This window comes from Delphinapterus leucas, chromosome 5, assembly GCF_059928025.1.
Source record: "Delphinapterus leucas isolate spDelLeu-1000000601 "Yukka" chromosome 5, BTC_Dleu_Yukka2, whole genome shotgun sequence".
NCBI classification, from domain to species: Eukaryota; Metazoa; Chordata; class Mammalia; order Artiodactyla; family Monodontidae; genus Delphinapterus; species Delphinapterus leucas.
Window position 1 is genome coordinate 114,615,546 of NC_143133.1, and position 19,740 is coordinate 114,635,285.

Consider the following 19,740-nt stretch of genomic DNA (forward strand, 5'->3'; position numbering starts at 1 on the left):
ATTAGTCACCACCACATGGATGCTTATACTACGAAGATTAAGGAGGGAGGATCTGTAAGCTAAGAAGGTGGGGAGGGTGTGGGAGACGAGAGGGGGACAGAATGAACTAAGCGCATGCGCTAGGAGACCAGGAGCTAAAACACTTCCCATCTCAAAGCAGGCCTGCTTTCCCTGTTCCCAATCTACTACCAGCCACCTCTCTATTTTTCTCAAAGCTGGCTCACCCCTTGACTCCTTTACAACGTTGCTATTATGGGGTAGCACAAATTGAATCATATTCTTTTCATAAATGGAGAACTTGACACCCAGGAATATGCCCCACCAAAGTCGTACATAATGTTTCTGACTTAGTAATGTGAACTTAAAATTAAAGACTTAACTGAGCTGCTCTAGAAATAGGAGGCGGTAGCGTCAGCAAGTACCTTGTAGGAGTCGTAAGTGCACTAAAATGGTAAACCCTTAAAGCAGTGTTGGTTTTACCTCTGTCCTATCTGGATTCTTAGTAAACCGTGACCTCTTGTGAAGTGTTTCATAGAGTTACTTATAAACCCTACTGGCAATCCCTAGGAATAGTCAGGAAGCACATGTAATAAGCTCCACTATGCATGATATTTCGAAGAGTTATGTGGAAATAACTTTATCTTGGTGTTTTTCGAAGTGTGGTCAGAATCATCAGAGGTGTTTGTTAGAAATTCAAATGTGGGGACCCTTTTGCAGATCTGCTAAATCAGAATCTCTATGAAGTGTATTAACACAGTCTGTTACTAATAGTGATTTAAGTCCTGACGTTAGTCAATGGCTGAAATATCTGAAAAGGCAAAGTAACTGAAATGGAGGTTATCCCTAAAACAACATCCCTCTCACTGGTTTGTGTGAATGGGGGAGAAAGAAATGGAACTACTCTTAAAACCATAGTCATGTATTGAGTGACACAGGCTATCTCTCATTTATAAGGAGCAGCTAAAAGATTCATACCTATGTTTATTAGCTTGGGCTGTCATAATAAAATACCATAGACTTAAACAATGGAAATTTATTTTCTCACAGCTCTGAAAGGCTACGAAGTCCCAGATCATGGTGTCAGATGATTCAGTTCCTGGTGAATGCTCTCTTCCTGGCTTCCAGATTTCTTGCTGTGTCCTCACAAGGCTTTTCCTTGGCACAGATGCACAGAGAGAGAGAGAGGGAGAGAGAGAGTGAACTCTGGTGTCTTCTCCTCTTCTTGTAAAGGACACCAGCCCTAGCATTAGGGTCCTACTCTTATGACCTCATTTAACCTTAATTACCTCCGTAAACGTCTTATCTCCAAATACAGTTACGTGGGACATTGGGACTTCAACATATGATTCTGAGGAACACAGTTCAGTTCATAACAATACCCCGATATAAAATATTACATTTTAATCTTGACTCTTACATTACCTCCAGAGCATGGAATAAAATATAAATGAGGGCTTCCCTGGTGGCACAGCAGTTGAGAATCTGCCTGCTAATGCAGGGGACACGGGTTCGAGCCCTGGTCTGAGAAGATCCCACATGCCACAGAGCAGCTAGGCCCGTGAGCCACAACTACTGAGCCTGCGCGTCTGGAGCCTGTGCTCTGCAAGAGGAGAGGCCACGACAGTGAGAGGCCCGCGCACCACGATGAAGAGTGGCCCCCGCTTGCCACAACTAGAGAAAACACTCGCACAGAAACAAAGAACCAACACAGCCAAAAAAATATAAATTAATAAAAATAAATTAAAAGAAGCCTCAACATTTAAAAAAAATGACAAAGGAAAAAACATTTAAAAAAAATATAAATGAAAATCCAAACTCTTTCCTCTCATGTACATTCGCTTACTTGTTTCCTAAAACCGTATTATTATGTATTTTTTATCAAGGGAAGATTGTACAGAGGGTCATTCACCATATTATACTGGTTCAAAGTTCTATTTCATACATACATACATAGAAATAGAACACAGCATGTTAAAATCACGTAGCAGTAGAAAGAAAAATTCACAAAAAGCCTACGAACATCGTCCTTTTACAAAGCTAACATATTAGGTGAAATATCACATTAGGTATAACAAACTTTTTGTTTTTAATTTTGGGGTCATCTTTGACGCCTTTCTTCCTCTCATACCTACAGTCAGTATGTCAGCAAATCCTGTTGATTTTGACTTCTGAATAAATCTAGAACCCGGCAACTCGTGAGCCCTTCACTGTAAACAACATTGTCTATCACCTAGATTTTTGCAGTGGTCTCTTAAACGTCCCCCTGACTCCCTCCATCCTCCTTCCCTGACCTCCCCTGCCACCATCATAGTCCGTTATCAGCACAGCACTTAGTAAAATGTAATGCGGAAGTTGTCATTCCTCCAGTGGCCTCTCAGCTTCCTGAAAGTATAAACCCAAATTCTCACTTAAAGTCCTCTAAGCGTTGGCCCCCTTCATGTCCTTCACCTCCTCCTCTACTCCTCATTTTTAGTCATTTCAGTCCAGTCACATTATCTTCTTTGCTGCTCCTTGAACAGTCCAGGTATATTTCCAAATTGGGTCTTTAAACTTTGTTATTCAATCTACCTGTGAAGCATTTTTCCCAGTAACTGTGCTTCACTCCCTCACTTCCTCTGATCTTTCTACAAAATCACTTTCTCACCGAAGGCTTCTCTGCCACCATATCTAAAACTGCAATGCCTACCCAAAACTCTGTCTCTCTTCTCTGCATTATTTTTGTCCTTAGTACTTATCACTATCCAACATTATATATCTTTTTAGTTTATCTCATATATTGTTTATTTCCCTCATTAGAATTAAACTTCCTGAGAGCAAGATATTTGTCTATTTTTTCCTCTCTTTTACTCTCAGCTCCCAGAACAGAGCCTGACACGAAAAAAATGAATGAGTGAATAAATGAAGTCAATTTTACTTTGAAGAAATTAAATCCAAAATTGTCTCCTAGAAGGGAAAATATCTGGCTACCTATAGCCCTGTACAAACTGACCGGTCAATAAATAAAGCATGTAGTAAGGGATGTAGTGAAGAGTGCAGGATTATGAAGGAAAGAAGAAGAAATTAAAATTTAAAAAACCTTTGAAATAAGTAGTCAAGAAAAAATGCTACTGAGGAAAGGAGAACCAGGAAACAAAATCATCAAGTGAGGTGACAGATGAGAAAACTCATGTAAGTAAAAGCCAACAGGATCAACTGAGAGAGCCCAGTTCACCACTCTGCCTGCCCCAGAGATGCCTGGGCTTCTTGTTAGGGCAGGAGGGTTAGCAATCCTCTGGTGAGACTGGTTAAACCCAGCTCCTGCCTTGTCTTCCCCTTTTGTTTAATGTCTATATTATATTTGAACGTTGCAGAGTACTAATGATCAAAGTGATAGTGATTTCTTCAAAAAGAAGGAAAATGCCTTACTTATTTATGACCATGGCAAAAATGGTATAAGTGGAGTAATAATGTCTCCCTTTGACTATTAACCTAACCCGGCTAGTCTTTTGATGACCTGCTGCCCTTAGGTTATTTTGACCCCATACTTAGAAGAGGTGTTCTAAGTGGACTTTCATCAGACTTAATGAGGGAAAAACTAGAGTCCTTGTGTAGCTAAGGACCAGTCTCAAAAGGTTTCCTCCCTTTATCTACCCTAAATATAAAAGTTGAAAATTATATAACAGGCCCTACTTATCTTTATAGAATATTAAAAGGCATATAATATTCATCATTCATTCATCAAACAATACTACATTTTATGTTCTAGGCATTGGACTAGTTTCTGCGTATTCAGCAATGAACCAAATAGACACGGATGCCACCTTCTGGGGAAGTAACAGTAAAAAAGAAAGTAATATACTGTTGATCAGATGGTGCTGTGTTCTATAGGAAAAATAAGACAGAGTGCAAGGACTAGGGAGTGCTGGGCTGTGGCCTTCTTAAACTGGATGGTCAAGGATAGATTCACTGGTAATGTGATATTTGAGCTGAAACGTGCAAGAAAGAAGGGAACAAGACATGGATATCTGAAAGGAATAGGAATTGTAGACAGAGCGAAGAGCAAGAGCAAAGGTCTTGAGGAGACAAGATGCTTGTGGTGTTGAAGGAGGCCAGTGTGGTTGGAACTGAGGGGTCAAGGAGCAGAGTGGTAGGAGTTGAGGACAGAGGTTCATGGGGCAGGGAAGACCAACCCCCATGAAGGTGTTAGACTCTGGGCTATGTGTAAAGACAGTTGAGGAGCTGTGAGTATAGGTATGAAATCTGATTCATGTTTAAGAGGACTGTTCCGGCTGCTGTGTTGACTAGGGCCTGAAAGGAGGCAAGGACAGAAGAATGGAGTCTGATTTTTGTGAAGATTCAGGGGAGAAGTGCAGATGAGCTGGATCAGGATGTGACTGATGGAGAAAGTGAGACGTGGCCAGACTCCAGGGGGAAAGGCTAGCAAAAAATAGAATTACCATTTTCTCAGAAACAAATGGACATTTCTCCAAAGTAGACACACAGATGGCCAACAAACACATGAAAAGATACTCAATCACTAACCATTAGAGAAATGCAAATCAAAACCACAATGAGGTATCACCTCACACCTGTCAGAATCGCCATCATCAAAAAATCTACAAACAATAAATGCTGGAGAAGGTGTGGAGAAAAGGGAACCCTCTTGCACTGTTGGTGGGAATGTAAATTGATACAGCCACTAGGCAGAACAGTATGGAGGTTCCTTAAAAAACTAAAAATAGAACTACCAGATGACCCAGCAATCCCATTACTGGGCATATACCCTGAGAAAACCATAATTCAAAAAGAGTCATGTACCACAATGTTCAGTGCAGCTCTATTTAAAATAGCCAGAACGTGGAAGCAACCTAAGTGTCCATCAACAGATAAATGGATAAAGAAGATGTGGCACATATATACAATGGAATATTACTCAGCCATAAAAAGAAACGAAATTGAGTTATTTGTAATGAGCTGGATGGACCTAGAGTCTGTCATACAGAGTGAAGTAAGTCAGAAAGAGAAAAACAAATACCATATGCTAACGGACATATATGGAATCTAAAAAAACGATACTGATGAATCTAGTGGCAGGGCAGGAATAAAGATGCAGACATAGAGAATGGACTTGAGGACACAGAAGGGGAAGGGGAAGCTGGGATGAAGTGATAGAGTAGCATCGACATATACACACTACCAAATGTAAAATACACAGCTAGTGGGAAGCAGCCGCATAGCACAGGGAGATCAGCTCAGTGCTTTGTGACCACCTAGAGGGGTGGGATAGGGAGGGTGGGAGGGAGGCTCAAGAGGGAGGGGATATGGGGATATATGTATACGTACAGCTGATTCACTTTGTTACACAGCAGAAACTAACACAACATTGTAAAGCAGTTATACTCCAATGAAGATATATATATAAAACAACATTGAGAGTAGCAGTTGGAGGAAGACAGGAGATTTTGAGATGTTACATTTGACATTCCTCTTAGACATCCAAGTATGGATATATCTAAGCAGTTGGAGCTTCAAGTCAGAATTCAGGTGAGATGTCCAAGCTAGAATTATATATTTGTGAGTCATCAAATGATATTTGGATGGTACTTAAACCATGAGACTGAATGAGATCACAAAAGCATAGCAATTCTCATATTTTACACTCTTCAAATTTATATTTATGTGGATTTTATCTATTGATATTTACTGTATTAGAGATTTTGCTTATTTGGATTATATCCATAGACATTTATCATATTAGAAACTCAAACACGAAACGTTTAAAGCAGAAGAGTACATAAGCACACATACCATTAACTGTCAAATGATTGTGTCATATAGCTTCTAGAGAATTCTACCGTATGCTTGTAAGAGAGAGGGGAACAGACAGGAATTCCCTGGCGGTCCGGTGGTTAGGACTCTACACTTTCACTTCCAAGGGCCTGGGTTCAATCCCTGGTCGGGGACCTAAGATTCCCCAAGCCACGCGCTGCCCCCCCAAAGAAAAAGAGAAGGAAACAGACAAATAATATTTTAGTATTAATATGAAAATAAAGTTGTCTTCGCCCTGTGCTAGATGCTACAAAGGGTGCAAAGGCAAAAGTTATCAGGGACTTCCAGGAGACTCCATACCAAACTTTGAGAAGTGTGATTGATGAAATAAATCAACAGATGTGAAAGTACTTGGCCATGAAGTGTTGGTCTTGATGGATTCATACAGAGCTTTATGATTATTGTTCATACAGTAACTTTCTAGCTCAGTGCATGGCAAATTGATATGTTAGCTGAGAGTCAAAATCATTTAGCTCCAAGAATTTTACATATCATATGTTTCGTCTGCTTGGCCACACTTACCATCAAATGACACTTTTTAAACTATTAATCAAAATCAATAGGCTTATGGCGCTACATCTGGTACCAGAAGCACGTGATGTTTGTTATTCCTGCTCAGAATCGCAAATGTAAAGTTATTACATTGAGAGCGCACACCGTGTAAGTGTGTAATGCTGCGAATATCCACCATAATAATAGCAATGAACAGTAGAAACAGCGGAACCTTCTTAAGCACAGATTCCACATCATTTCCATCTTTGCATTCTCTGTAGCAACCCGCACGGTGCAAAAAGATTCTAAGGTCAATGTAAAAAAACGTAAAAAAAAAAAATTAAAATGGCCTAAAGAAATAAGGTTCTTGGCTTTGAAAACTTTCAATCAAAATAAATAGAGACAGAAAAGGTACACTCAGGAAACAATTGAAAAAAATAATTGCTGAGTCCAAATATGAAAATATTAATTAATTTAGTACATATTTATTGGATTTTTCTGTTTATGTTCCATGGATTTAAACCTTGAGAGCATTCTGAATAGTAGAGTTGTAAAATACAAAGTAAGAATATTAGTTTAAAATTGTCCTAAATATAAGCCTTCCAGTGTGAATGGAAGACATGAATATATAAATGTCGTATGTCTATATTCATCTGGTGGAATAAAACGGGCCTTTTGTTAGGAAACAGAAAGTTATCTTTGATTTCAAAGAGGCAGGGTCGCCTCCATAAAGGGAAGCAGTTTCTCAGGGTAATAGCCTGATCTGTGTGCATTATGGACTTCTTCACTGAAAAGGTTTAGTCTAAACCATTCCTATAAGTGATATTGTAGATGGTGATCTTTTGGAAAGGAAGATGACTTAGAGCTGTATACCAAGTTATTATGTGGAAGGATGTCAGGGACAAAGCATGAAAGGACTTGAGGCCCAGTCTGAGAATATTGGATTTGATTGGACAGTAAATAACCATTATATACATTCTAGAACAGAACATTGATATGACGAACATAATGTTTACAAAAGATTTTACTTTAACAGCCCTATGTAGCCTGAAAGAAGTCGAGAAAACTTTGCAAATAAGAGAAATAAAGAATTTTAAGTATGTCCAAGCATCCTTGCACATTGCTATAGTGATTTGGGAAGTACATCTCCAAAATAGCTGTGGATTAAAAGAAGGGATCACCTCTGACTTTCGGTTGGTCGGGAAAATGATTTAGAGAACATAAAATTTTAAGAGTTGTTTGCAGTTATTCATTTTTTCAGTAAACTAGGATCTCAATATAAGCACTAAAGAAAGTATGAAAGCACATTTTTCTCCATCAAGAAATTTCCTGAGTAATGTGATGAATGTTGTTATGATAGAGGGCTTTAAGAATACAGAAAGTAACATTTAATTCAATGTTTTAAGCCATTTGTCTTCCTTCTCACAATGCTTCAGGGACATAATACATTCATGAACAGTGACCTCGGTGGTGGTGAATCTCAAGGAGGGGGGCACTCCCCAGAGGAGGAGCGGAGGTGGGCCACAGGTAGTTCGAACAGTTGGGAAATAGCCCAGGCAATTCCGATACATCCTGCTAAGGAGGGCAGTCTGAGCCCTTGGAGTCTCTTGACAACACCATGCTTGCTACAGAAGGATGGCTGTTTCCCTTAGAACTCTTCACTCAGAGAACTTTCTGGGGTTTTGTCTGTTTTTTGTTTTTGTTTTTATTTATTTGTTTATGTCTGATATATTTGCTCTAAAAATTTACTTTCCTCCTTCTCCCAGCCCTCCTTTTTCTTCTCTGGGGTCGGGTGGGGGGCGGTTGCTAGAGATAAAATTAAAGTCATCTGAAGAAATAATCACTGGTCTCCGTCTTTGTGAATATAGGTTTCTTATCAGCCTCTCTGGGGCCAAAAAAGTTTTGCTTCCTCTGTTAGTTATAGTTTCATAGGAGGTTGAAGCAGAGTCCCATGCTTAGGGATGGCTTATCTGAGATAGTATCTCCCACCCATGGTTCACTCGTTAGGAACATGGCAAAGTGCTCTCTGTGTCTCTCTTCTCTCCTTCTGTCCAGAGAAGTGTTGGTTCTGTAAAGGATCATGAGCTGAATCTAATTATCATGGATTAATAGATCTAGGATCTCTGGATCCACTTATTTATAAATTGCTTATTCATAAATCAGACATCAGCTTATTTATAAAGTATCCTCATACTTTATAGGCAAGTGTTTGCTTCGTTTTGCCAGAAACAAACATCTCTTTTTGCCTTATGAAATTAGATGCTGTAACATATTTTATTTTTTATTTAAAGTTGCCTTTACTTAAAAGCCAGAAGATAATTTGCTTTTTATTGATCGAAAATCAACCCGGGCAACAGAAATACAAAGCCATTCAGCTTGTCGTAGGTGATTTGCTATAGGAGGAACCTATCTCTAGCATGCGGTTAATCCGTTTCCACAAAGAAAGTACAAACTTTGTTTCCTAAGTAGTCTTTAACTGGAACTGAAATGTAGTCTATAATTGTACAATATAATCATATTATATATAAATGTAAGTAAGTAATCACAAGTTAAACAAGGTTCATTGTAAAGATAAAGCTAAAAATAGTTTTACAAAAATGTTTGTTCAGAACGTTTTGAAACCGTGTGCATGGCCTCATGTTTTGCAAATAAAAAAAGAATCTCATTTCTTATTTGATCATTTTCAAATATGTTTTCTTTTATTCCTTCTTAGTGTGCACTGGTATGTGAATGTACAGCCCCAGAAACTGTGAGCAGAAAAGATAACCTACCTTTTTTGAACACAGGTATGTACCTCCCTTTTGGAAACTTACATTCATTTCATATGAACATACATTTTACTTTTCTGTGGACTCAATACTGAATCTGAGCAGCATTCTTACAGAACCATTGTAGACACTTATTAAATATTGGTAATCATGGGAATGGAGTCAGCAGAGTGGTGTTAGACTTGACAAGTCTGTAAGAAAGATATATAACATATATAAATACATGTATATAGCTTGGCTATATGGCAAAACAAATTCCTTTTAGCTTTTGGATTTTGTATCATCTGAAATGAGATATTAGAAGAGGGAGTATTAGCAATGTCAAGCTCTTAATTAGTTTGAGTTTTAGTTTATTACTTTTAATGAAATTGTTAAAACAGTATGTATATGGATTCAGTAGGAAAAATTCATATACACATTTGTACATTCCTGAGTGTGTGTGTACACATATGTGTGTGTGTGTGTGTGTGTGTGTGTGTGTAGTGTTACTTATAGTAATATATTTGAATTTCAACAAGGAACTAAACAATGTGATAAATGATGACTTTGAGACACCTGGTAAAATTACAAAATATGTGATAATATGTATCTATAAATTATGGAACTGATTTTTGAATGATAACATAAATTATGTTACCAGTAGTGATAATAATGGCAAATAAATGGCAGGCGAGATGCCACTCATATGCCTTGCCTTACCTTGCTTTCTGATGTGTGCTATGAAGAAGGCAGTATTATTATCTCCATTTTACAGGTGAGGAAATTGCTCAAGGTCACTACCTAGTGAATAGCAGGTCCAGAATTTAAATCCAGTTTTAATCCCAAGGCCTTTGCTCTTAATTACCAGGTCATGCTATTACTAAAAAGCCATTAATTTAAAAGTTGGTGTAACAGTAGAATAAACCTTAATATTTTTCTAGCCTTCTATGTTGTACATTTCAACAGTGACATGGATAGCATGATAATCAGATTAATGAGTGATACAAACTTCAAAGGCTTACTAATACATAACCCCTAAACTATTAGCAATTTTCCCCTGCAGGAAGCCACTAATAATCAGGGATGGAGAAAGACAGGCAACCTTTTGACTCAAAGAACTCAAAATAAAATATAGCAATAAAAAACCCATTAAATGTACTTATTAGAATGAAGGATTAAACCAAAGAAGAGCAGCTGCTTCTCAACCTATGACCAAGTGATGTGTTTTTTAAAAATTTTTATTAAGGATGTAATGCCAGGAGGGACATGCATTAAACAGTGAAGGGGCTACCTGGACGGCTAGACCAGCCATGTACCATAAAGTACTTGATAAGTTATCCGTGTGGATAAAATAACTAATGTAACCTCAAAGGGTCTTCCTCACATATATTTTTTTCACCTGCAAGTTGACCAGACCTTTAGTCCTTTATTTCAATATATCCAGATAATCTATTTAATTTACCAGATGTCAATTTTGAGAAATAAAATTGAATGTGGGAGATACTACATTCATGTTAAATGCAGTTTGAGTGAATCAAATTATCATCAGAATCATCTACACTGTAATTATAAGACACTTTTTAAGTGATTCACTCATGTGAACCTTGTAATTTTTTTATGCCCACAAAGAGAAATGCCATTTTAAAAAACTGATTGGTTTCATATAAATTTCAAAGAGAAAGAGAAAAATGGCTCCCGGAGTAAGAAAATATATCACCTAAGGAAGAAGAGACAAAGGGAACATAGTGAAAAGTAAATCTGCACCTCCTAATTCTTGTGCCATAAAATCTGCAAGGCATGAGTCTTTGAAGCGTACTAACTCTTCCAGATTACTAGGGTACAATTCCTAACATATGAACCGTAATATGACAAAAAGTGATATGGAAGTGATGGAAGCAGCTGCACTCTGCAATTTAAATATACTCAGTGGAGTGAAAGGTGATTGATTACTGCTTTTCCCTTTTCCTGGAGGTGACAGTTTTGGTGGTGATTCTCCACTTAGGTCTGATGATATTTCTCAATGTCCCTAGTCCAGGCAATCCGGAAGTGCCTGGAATATATTTGTCACAAATATTTTCTATGAGCCTTCTTATATCAGGGAAAGACAAGGCTAAATGACAGTCAAATGTTATAAAAGCTAGATTTTTTTTAAAAAGTTATTTTAAAGTACAACTAAGTGCTATATATGAAATGTTTCTGTTCCAAATCTAAGTGTGTTGTGCACATATAGCATATGTAGCTGGACTGTGCGCCTATGACTTTGGTTTGTGTGTACCTTGGTCTTTTTTTCTATTTATTTGTCTAAACTCAGCAACCTTGGAATTAATCCACTATATTCCCATCTGGTAGTTTTTCAAAATCTTTAGGTGAAGGGAGTTATTGACATTCTTCTCAAGTCTCTGTATTCATGTATTATATGGAACTTGCCAGTCTCAAGTGAGTGATGAAGTTCTTCCTGAGTGAGTGCAAAAGGATGTCATAGCTCATAGCTGGTCCTCACTATTCTATTTATATCTCTAGAGGTTTAGTGCCTGACTTGGGAAATTCACTTATCTATTGTGAGACTACAAAGAAAAAGCTCTTCCCCCTCGGGCCTCACCTTTTTCATGCCCTGTTTGCCTCTCAAGTTGAATGTGTATGTTGGGAGCCTGGGGAGTTGAGGGCAGGAGGAGAAAAGAGATGAGAAAAAGGAGAGGGGGCAGAATTTACAATTCCATAAAAAAGGTGTATAAGTACCTTAGTTATAGGAGAAAACAAATTCCTTTCAGCTGTTGGCTTTTATATTCTCTGAAACAGGAAACGCACTAGAAGGTACAGTATTAGAATTGTGAGGTTCTCATTTTGCTTAATTTTTTAATTCTGTAGTTCATCAAATAAAGTTGTTAAAATAACAGATTTACCCATTTAATTGTTTGTTTATTCATTTAAGCAAATGGTAGTGAAAGCACTTAGCACTGTTGTTGAGGTATTGTTTGGGGGATGGGGGGAGGGGAAGTTATTTTTGAACAGAGGGAAGTGTAGACAGCAGAGTCTCTTATCTGGTCACGGAGTTGGGTGCCCTGCTAAGTCTCATCAACTGAGGTGCCTTGCCTACAGCAGAACAAGAACAAATGTGCTCTGGTGGTCTTAATATCAGAGCACTGGACAGACTCTTCTGAAGAACCGGTGTCACAGCCTAAATTTGCTAACCAGCAGTGTGACCCTGCCAGACAAGTCAGCCTCTTTGGACATCAATTCTTTTGCAATGAGCAAATTGACCTGGACAGTCTTTGATTTCCTTTTTGGCTCTCAGTGTCTGAAGTCTGTAGAGCATAGTTCAGCTTTTGCTATGTCTTCCTTCGTTTTAGAAATACTTCATGAAAGTATTCATTTTCATCAGTCTCACATGGAGTCACATATCTATTCTTTGTCACTTACAGTTGTCTTTCTCAGGAGTTATTTATTTTTAATAAGCCTGACCACAGATAAGCTTTTTAAACATTTTTGTCAAGGAGACAATTCTCTCTAGATTTCCTGAATCTACCAATTTTCCTTGTAAAAGTATAATGCTACAGAATACTTCAGTCCATGGACTTTGATATTATTATGCCCAATCTGAGGAGCTAATGGGCCCCGTCACCAAGTTTCCTATTATCTTCACATTTCAAGTGAGTTTCCCCCTGTCAGCAAGCATTCGATCTGATACAGCATCTTTCTTGGTTGAATTCCATACTGCTTGAGTCATGAAATTATCCTTGATAGTTTTTAAAGACGACTTTCATGCTTTACATTAAAGTGTGTGTGTCCATTGCCCTCACAGAGGGTGTATCTGACAACGATGATTTCCATGACTGTGTAAGTTAGAACCTAAGCCACAATGTGGGGACTACTCTGCTTTCAGCCCTAAACACAGGCAATTTCCCTCCTGTTTGGAGAATTTATTGGTGTTTTTCTTCTTACCTCACAGATAAATCGCAATTTTTCTCGAAATAGTCCACTATATCTTTGATTCTTTTTCCCCCAATAGGATTAAGCCATCTACTACTATTGCTGTACGGAAGATGCCTGCTTGTGTGCTATTTAAGAAGAAACGTTGCTTATTTATTTCTGTGTCTCCAGGGCCAGAATACAATAGGCACTCAGTAAATATTTGTCAAATGACTAATAATGGGTATATCTTATCGTTTGAATTGACGCTTCAGGTAACAGAAAATTGCACTGTTATTCTTCTCTCCATGAGAAAGATGTTCAAATTGAATCATTTAGGTTTGAAATAAAAGAATTTATTACTCTCCCTAAAAATTACTATGAAATTCTCATTTTAAGTTTTTTCCTGCCTCATATGGCACCATAGACTTTAACTGCCTTTCACAATACCACACAGTTGAAATGAATATTGGGTGACATTCTCCTCACTACCACCTCATGTAAAGCAAGGCATGACAGAATATTTTAGGAGATATTCTGAGAGACATTGAAAAATATTTCCCCCTATATTCATTTTGAGTCCTGAGGAATTCCAGCCAAAAAACAAATCCCATTTTCCCCATTTTTTCTTTTCATTCATGAGGTACTAAATCAACTACCTTGTCAAATTTTATATCATATCAATTTATGCTAACAAAGATATCTCTGTTGTATTTTCTCCATACTAGTTTAAATAGATTTTGCCCTTGTATTTATAACTCCATGATGTGTAAAATATGGGACCATCTTGGCTTATAACATTGGCCCTTTATCCTTTATACTTACTTACTCACCAGATTTCTTTGCCCTTTGCTGTTTTAACAAATCCAATGGAGTCCATTGTCTACTGAAAAAACAAACAAACACACACACACAACCTAAAAGTCGAGAGTTATGTTTTATTTGGCGGATATTCTTAGGACTTCAAGCCCCCGGAGATAGGACTCTCAGATCACTCTGAGGAACTGCTCCAAAGAGGCGAGGCAGTAGCCAAGATATATAGGAGTTTTTGCAACAAAGAGCAGGTAGTCGGAACATCAACAGATTATTGGTAATTAAAGAAAACCAGACATCTCAAGTTAATGAAATTAGCACTTTTCTATGTATGGGAAGATGCAAAGTCTGGGCTCGTTGAGATCATTCCTTTGATGTGCACCTCAGCTATCTGGGGCCAGTATCCTGCATTTTCTTATCCTGAGTCTCCTCAGGGTGTGCCAGCAGGGTGGCTATAGCAGTTGACAGCTAGATGGCAGGCATTCTTTGCTTCCATCCCAAGTTCCCTTGGGGTTCTCCCTCTGGGAGGCTGTAATGTGATGACTGGATGGCTGCAACATCTTTTGTTTACTAATATGGAAGGTGGCATTCTCAGTTCACACCATTAACCTTGCTCTTTTGGAATTTTCATGTTTTCATTAACATACTTATGGTGTTAAGTAGCTTCAATGGAAGAGTGAATTTCACTGCCTAGTAATCAAAGAAATCATCTCTTAGACACTTTTAAATACTTCAGCTGTCTTCCTGTTGTAAGTTTATTAGCCCCTCCACTGCCCACCTTAGGTAAACTAGAAGAAAAATAAAGGCAAGAAGAGGATATAGTCAAAAGGTTAACATTTTGTGGACAAATGTGAGCAGGGCTTTCTCTCGGCTGTGGTTTTCCTTCTTTTATTCTGATGCCTGTGCTCTCTCTTGAAGAGAGGTTTTTAGTTATGTCCTTCCCTCTTGCATTTTTCCCTCTCAATTTACACAGTTGTCACGGCCCTAACTGTTCACCTATTAGGGAAAGTAATGATGAGAAACATCTGAGGTGTAAGGTTTAAGCTCATTTCTGTGGAATGTTTGCATATACTGGGCACTGTGCTAGGTACAGGAGATAACATGAGGACAAAGAAAACTGTACAGTCATGGCCTTCACAAGTTTACATTCTAATGGGGGACACAGAGCAGTAAACAGACAATTATAGCACAACTGATAAGAACCATGATAGAGATGGGGATGGGGAGTACAAAAGAGAAACAACTGTAGGGAGGGAGCAGAGGGAAGTCAAGAAGGGCTTCCTGGAGGAGGTGCTTGCTGAGCTGAGTTTATAGGATGATTATGTGTAGCCAGGAAAAAGGAGCGTTCCTTTGAGGTGCAGGGAATACCTTGAACAGAGGCAAATTGGCAAGAAACAACTTGAGTTCCATGAACCGCAGGTCATTCCAGGCTGCTCAGCATGAAATATGAACCAGAAAAGGACACTTTTGTAGATCTGTCCTTTACTTTAATGACTGAATTAGAATGAACAGGGAAAATCATTCACACTAGAGTGAATGAAGCAAATCTCTTTTCTGACCACCCAAAACCAAAGCTCCAAATTCTACACATTGAACTCGCCAGTTTTCACCAGTTGGAGACTAAATCCCCACAAATATTATCTTTATGTTTTATTCTGCATCTGTAATAGTTTTTCTTGTTCTTGGCCTTGAATTGAAGATGGAAGGCCAAGAGCTTGTGGGTTTGGCTAGACTAGGGAAGCAGCACTTTGTCTGACTCAGCTTACATACTATTTCTATTCTTATTTGTTCCTTTAAAAACAGCACAAACAATAACATAATTTAGATTTTATAACACAACTAAAGAAAAGTAATTTAAAATTCTGGGGGAATTTATTTTTTAATAGTTTTCTTCATCTTTATTATTTTAAAAGAGATCTTTCTTTGCTGTGTTTTCTGAGCTCCCGTCATGCTTTCTTACTTTCTCTTTTGTAAGCCTTGCTTAGGATAGTCTTTTAGTGATTTCTCTTTAGGATTTTTAGTTCTCATCTAATCTTAAAAAGAGCCAATCTACATTTAAGATGTATGTATCTAAATCTAAGATATTTTCAACTACAAATGAGAGACTGTCATTATCTAATTGGCTTACACAGACTTATCTTTACTAAGTGTAATGTAGCATTTGGAGAATAGGCAATGCATGTACATTCAGCTGAATGATGAAACTATTAAACAACTGCATGATTAAAAGCTATAGAATGAATAGATTCTCTACAAGAATCTACAGTACATTAAAATAATGATTTTGTAAAGCTTGAAGCCAATGAAGTCAGATTCCATTTAAATACGTGACATCTACCACCTCCTGAAAGCAAGAAATTGCATGAAGATAATCACAGATGAGCTTATTCCAGAGAACTGTATTAAAGACAATCTTAATTGTTTGGCATTCTGATGATCCCCTCAACCCTGAATCCAAATTTCCAAAACTCCTTGTCTAATCCACTGATGTCCCCAACACAGACACAGGAAAGAGAAGATCATCCCTATGATATCACTCTGGTTTATCTTTTCTGCCCCAGGTTGCTTGAACAGCCATCCTTTTTTAATGTGCTGTCTATGTTTTGGCTTTGTTGAACATTTCCTTGGCATCTTTACTTTGATACTTCAGAACTGGAGCACTTGGCTTTCACAATTGCTGGAAAAGCAGGTGGTGTGCTACTGTATTAAAAAGGCCTTTTACAGTGTCTGGAATAAATGATGTGGAAATTTGAGTTGTGTTGCAATTTTAGGAGAAAAACTCTGTCATTTACTTTCTGTCCCTGTGTTCACCTTAGAGGGTGGATCTCAGTGGGAATGTATTCATATCTGGACCATCTTAGAACTTTATTAAGTCATTATTAAGACTGTGGTGGTGTCCAAAATCTCTTCACTACTCTTCCCTTGGTAGAATCTGTCACGTGATATTTTTAGCAATTGTTTTGGCAAAAGCAGTGAAAAAAAATGAAGATAATACACACAGGGCTCTCTTTAAAAAGAACTTATAATAGATAAGTTAGATAGTTGTTTTTGCTGAGTTGAGCCTGTTGTATGGTCAGAAATGCATCTCCTACATGAAGAAATACTTGACATCAGTGGAAAGCCAGAGCTGAAAGTGGTGAGCTCATTTACACAGCTGGAGTGTGTGTGCAGAATTGTTGAAACTGTATCTCTGCTATAGGGGAGAAGCATTTATAAAACGACAAAAGCATTCATCATTTATGGTCCACTGTTCAATATTTGATAATGAATACCTTGCCTTTCTTTTATATGAGGATGGCAGAAATCTCCTCACTATGAACCCAGCAAAATTTTGAGTTGAGAACATCTTATCTGGTCTGCTTGTAGCCATTGGAACAAATTTCATGGTAATTAAAAGTCAGGCCATATATATATTTTGTATTTTCTAAGTCATAATCCATTATGTGGCATTTTGAGAAACAGTAAGTGTTCTTGCTTTATACGTAGTAGGTATTCAATAAGCAAAGCTACTGGATCAGACTTGGTTGTAAAGTGGATTCCACTATGTCTACATTGAGATCCTAATAGCTATGTGCAGTTAAATACTAATGTTTAGAGATCTATGAGTTTCAAAAGGTTAGAACCTATAGCATGAAAGTTAGATAGGAGACATTATTGGGAATTTTCCGGGGGGGGCTAGATCATGTGGCCTGATTTTTTTGTTTATTATTTGTCCCAAGTGCTTTCCTTAAAAAAACAGCAGCATTCCCACAGGGTCCTGGATGTTGTGTCTCGGGTGGTCGGAGGATAGTTCTGGAGCTCATTAATCACACTGTCCTTGATTTCTACCACTCTACTTCTACAAAGATTTATATTTAGAATACACTGAAAAGCAGTAAAATGAAAACAGTAAAATCAAAAGTTGAAGGACTAGTTTTGTGATAACAGATAAAATAAAGAATATCATATTTTTCAACTTAATTAAAAATACAAATTTTCTAAAATATTATTGTTTTATTAAAGGCAAGAAAAATCGAAGGGTTTTTAAACCATGGTTTGGGAGATACAAAGATTCTGTGTAATCCTGAAAAAAAAAAAAAGCAGAGGTTAAAAAGCAGTGTATATACTAAGTATAGCTAACCCAAGTAATTGAATATTTACTTAGGTTACTAAGGAAAAATGTGGACATTTCACAGAAAAAAAAGAAACAGAGACTATTTCTGTCTTACTATAAAAGGATACGTTTATATTCCTGATCATGTTAGCTATATTAGAATTCCTGAGATCCCATAAATGGTTTAACCTGACTTACAATATACTGAATTCCGTACATACATTGTTTTTCTTCTCCACCTCTAGAGATAGGGCAATAGAGGTTATAGTAAAATTCTTACATCTTTAAAACATTGTCACTTTAAAGATGAATGAAATATCATAGTTTCTTTCATTGGCTGTAAGTTTCTGTATTTCATATAAAAGAAAATACATCTGATAAGGGCTAATATCCAAAATATATAAAGAACTCATACAACTCAGTAACAGCAAAAAAAAAAAAATTCTGATTAAAAATGGGCAGAGGATCTGAATAGACATTTTTACAAAGACACACAGATGTCCAACAGGTACATGAAAAGTTACTCAACATCACTAATCATGAGGGAAACGCAAATCAAAACCACAATGAGATATCACCTCACATCTGTTAGAATGGATATGAAAAATACAAGAAATAACAAGTGTTATTGGCAAGAAGTGGAGAAAAGGGAACCCTCATGCACTGTTGGTGGGAATGTAAATTGGTGCAGCCACTATGGAAAACAATATGGAGATTCCTCCAAAAACTAAAAATAGAACTACCATATGATCCAGCAATTCCACTTCTGGGTATTTATCCAAAGAAAATGAAAACACTAATTCAAAAAGATATATGCATCCCAGTGTTCATTGCGGTATTATTTTCAATAGCCAAGACATGGAAACACCCTAAGTTTCCACTGACGAATGGATAAAGAAAATGTGATACACACACACACACACACACACACACACACACACACGGAATATTATTCAGCCATAAAAAAGAATGAAATCTTGCCATTTGTGACAACATGGAGGGACCTTGAGGGCATTATGATAAGTGAAATATCAGACAGAGAAAGACAGATACTGTATGAACTCACTTATATGTAGAATCTAAAAGCAAAAACAAAATAAAACATAACAAATAAAAAAAAGAACTCATAGAAACAGAGAACTAATTGGTGGTTGCCCGAGACAGGGGATGGTGGTGGGTGGAACAGGTGAAGGGTGTCAAAAGATATAAATTTTCAATTATAAAATAAATAAGAAATGGGGATGTAATGTACAGCTTGGTGACTGTAGTTAATAATATTGTATTGCATATTTGAAAGTTCCTAAGAGAGATTTTTAAAGTTCTCATCACAAGAAAAAATTTGTGACAATGTATGGTGACAGATGTTAACAAGACTTATTGTAATCATTTCACAATATATACAAATATACAAATGATGTTGAATCATTACATTCTATACCTGGAACTAATATAATGTTATATGTCAATTATACCTTTATACCTCATTAAAAAGAGAAAGAAAATAAGTATAATTAGCCTTATATATGGATCTGTGATATAATCTAATTGATAAAACTTAAAAGGTCATGTTTATGGCAAAAACATAATCCTTTAGACATACAACTTTAGATTTAAAATATTGCCTCTCAACATCCTGGAAATATTCTATCGTCTTCTTGCTTCTATTGATGCTTTTAACAAGTGAACATTCTAGCTAATTCTTGTAAGGGGTAGATAAGTGTGCCGGGAGCTTTGAATCTGGTCGTTAAAGAATGAGATGTTTGAAATAAAGGTTTCCTATTTAGTATCAATTCTGATAATGACAGTTGTCAGACTGGACCTCTGAGAATGGTAGTTGCAGAATGGATGAATAGTTCCTCATTTTAATGCTCAGAAATATAT

At 37.2% G+C, this 19,740-nt stretch overlaps 1 protein-coding gene across 8 annotated transcripts in view; it reads left to right on the plus strand.

Annotated features, from left to right (window-relative positions):
* The window catches only part of INPP4B (inositol polyphosphate-4-phosphatase type II B), a 701,292-nt gene that overhangs the window by 489,106 nt on the left and 192,446 nt on the right, over positions 1-19,740 (plus strand). For all 8 annotated transcript variants that reach the window (XM_089911312.1, XM_089911308.1, XM_089911305.1 and 5 more), the window contains one exon: positions 9,014-9,086. In XM_089911312.1, coding sequence (XP_089767438.1) covers positions 9,014-9,086 — 73 coding nt within the window. The remainder of the gene's footprint in view (positions 1-9,013; positions 9,087-19,740) is intronic.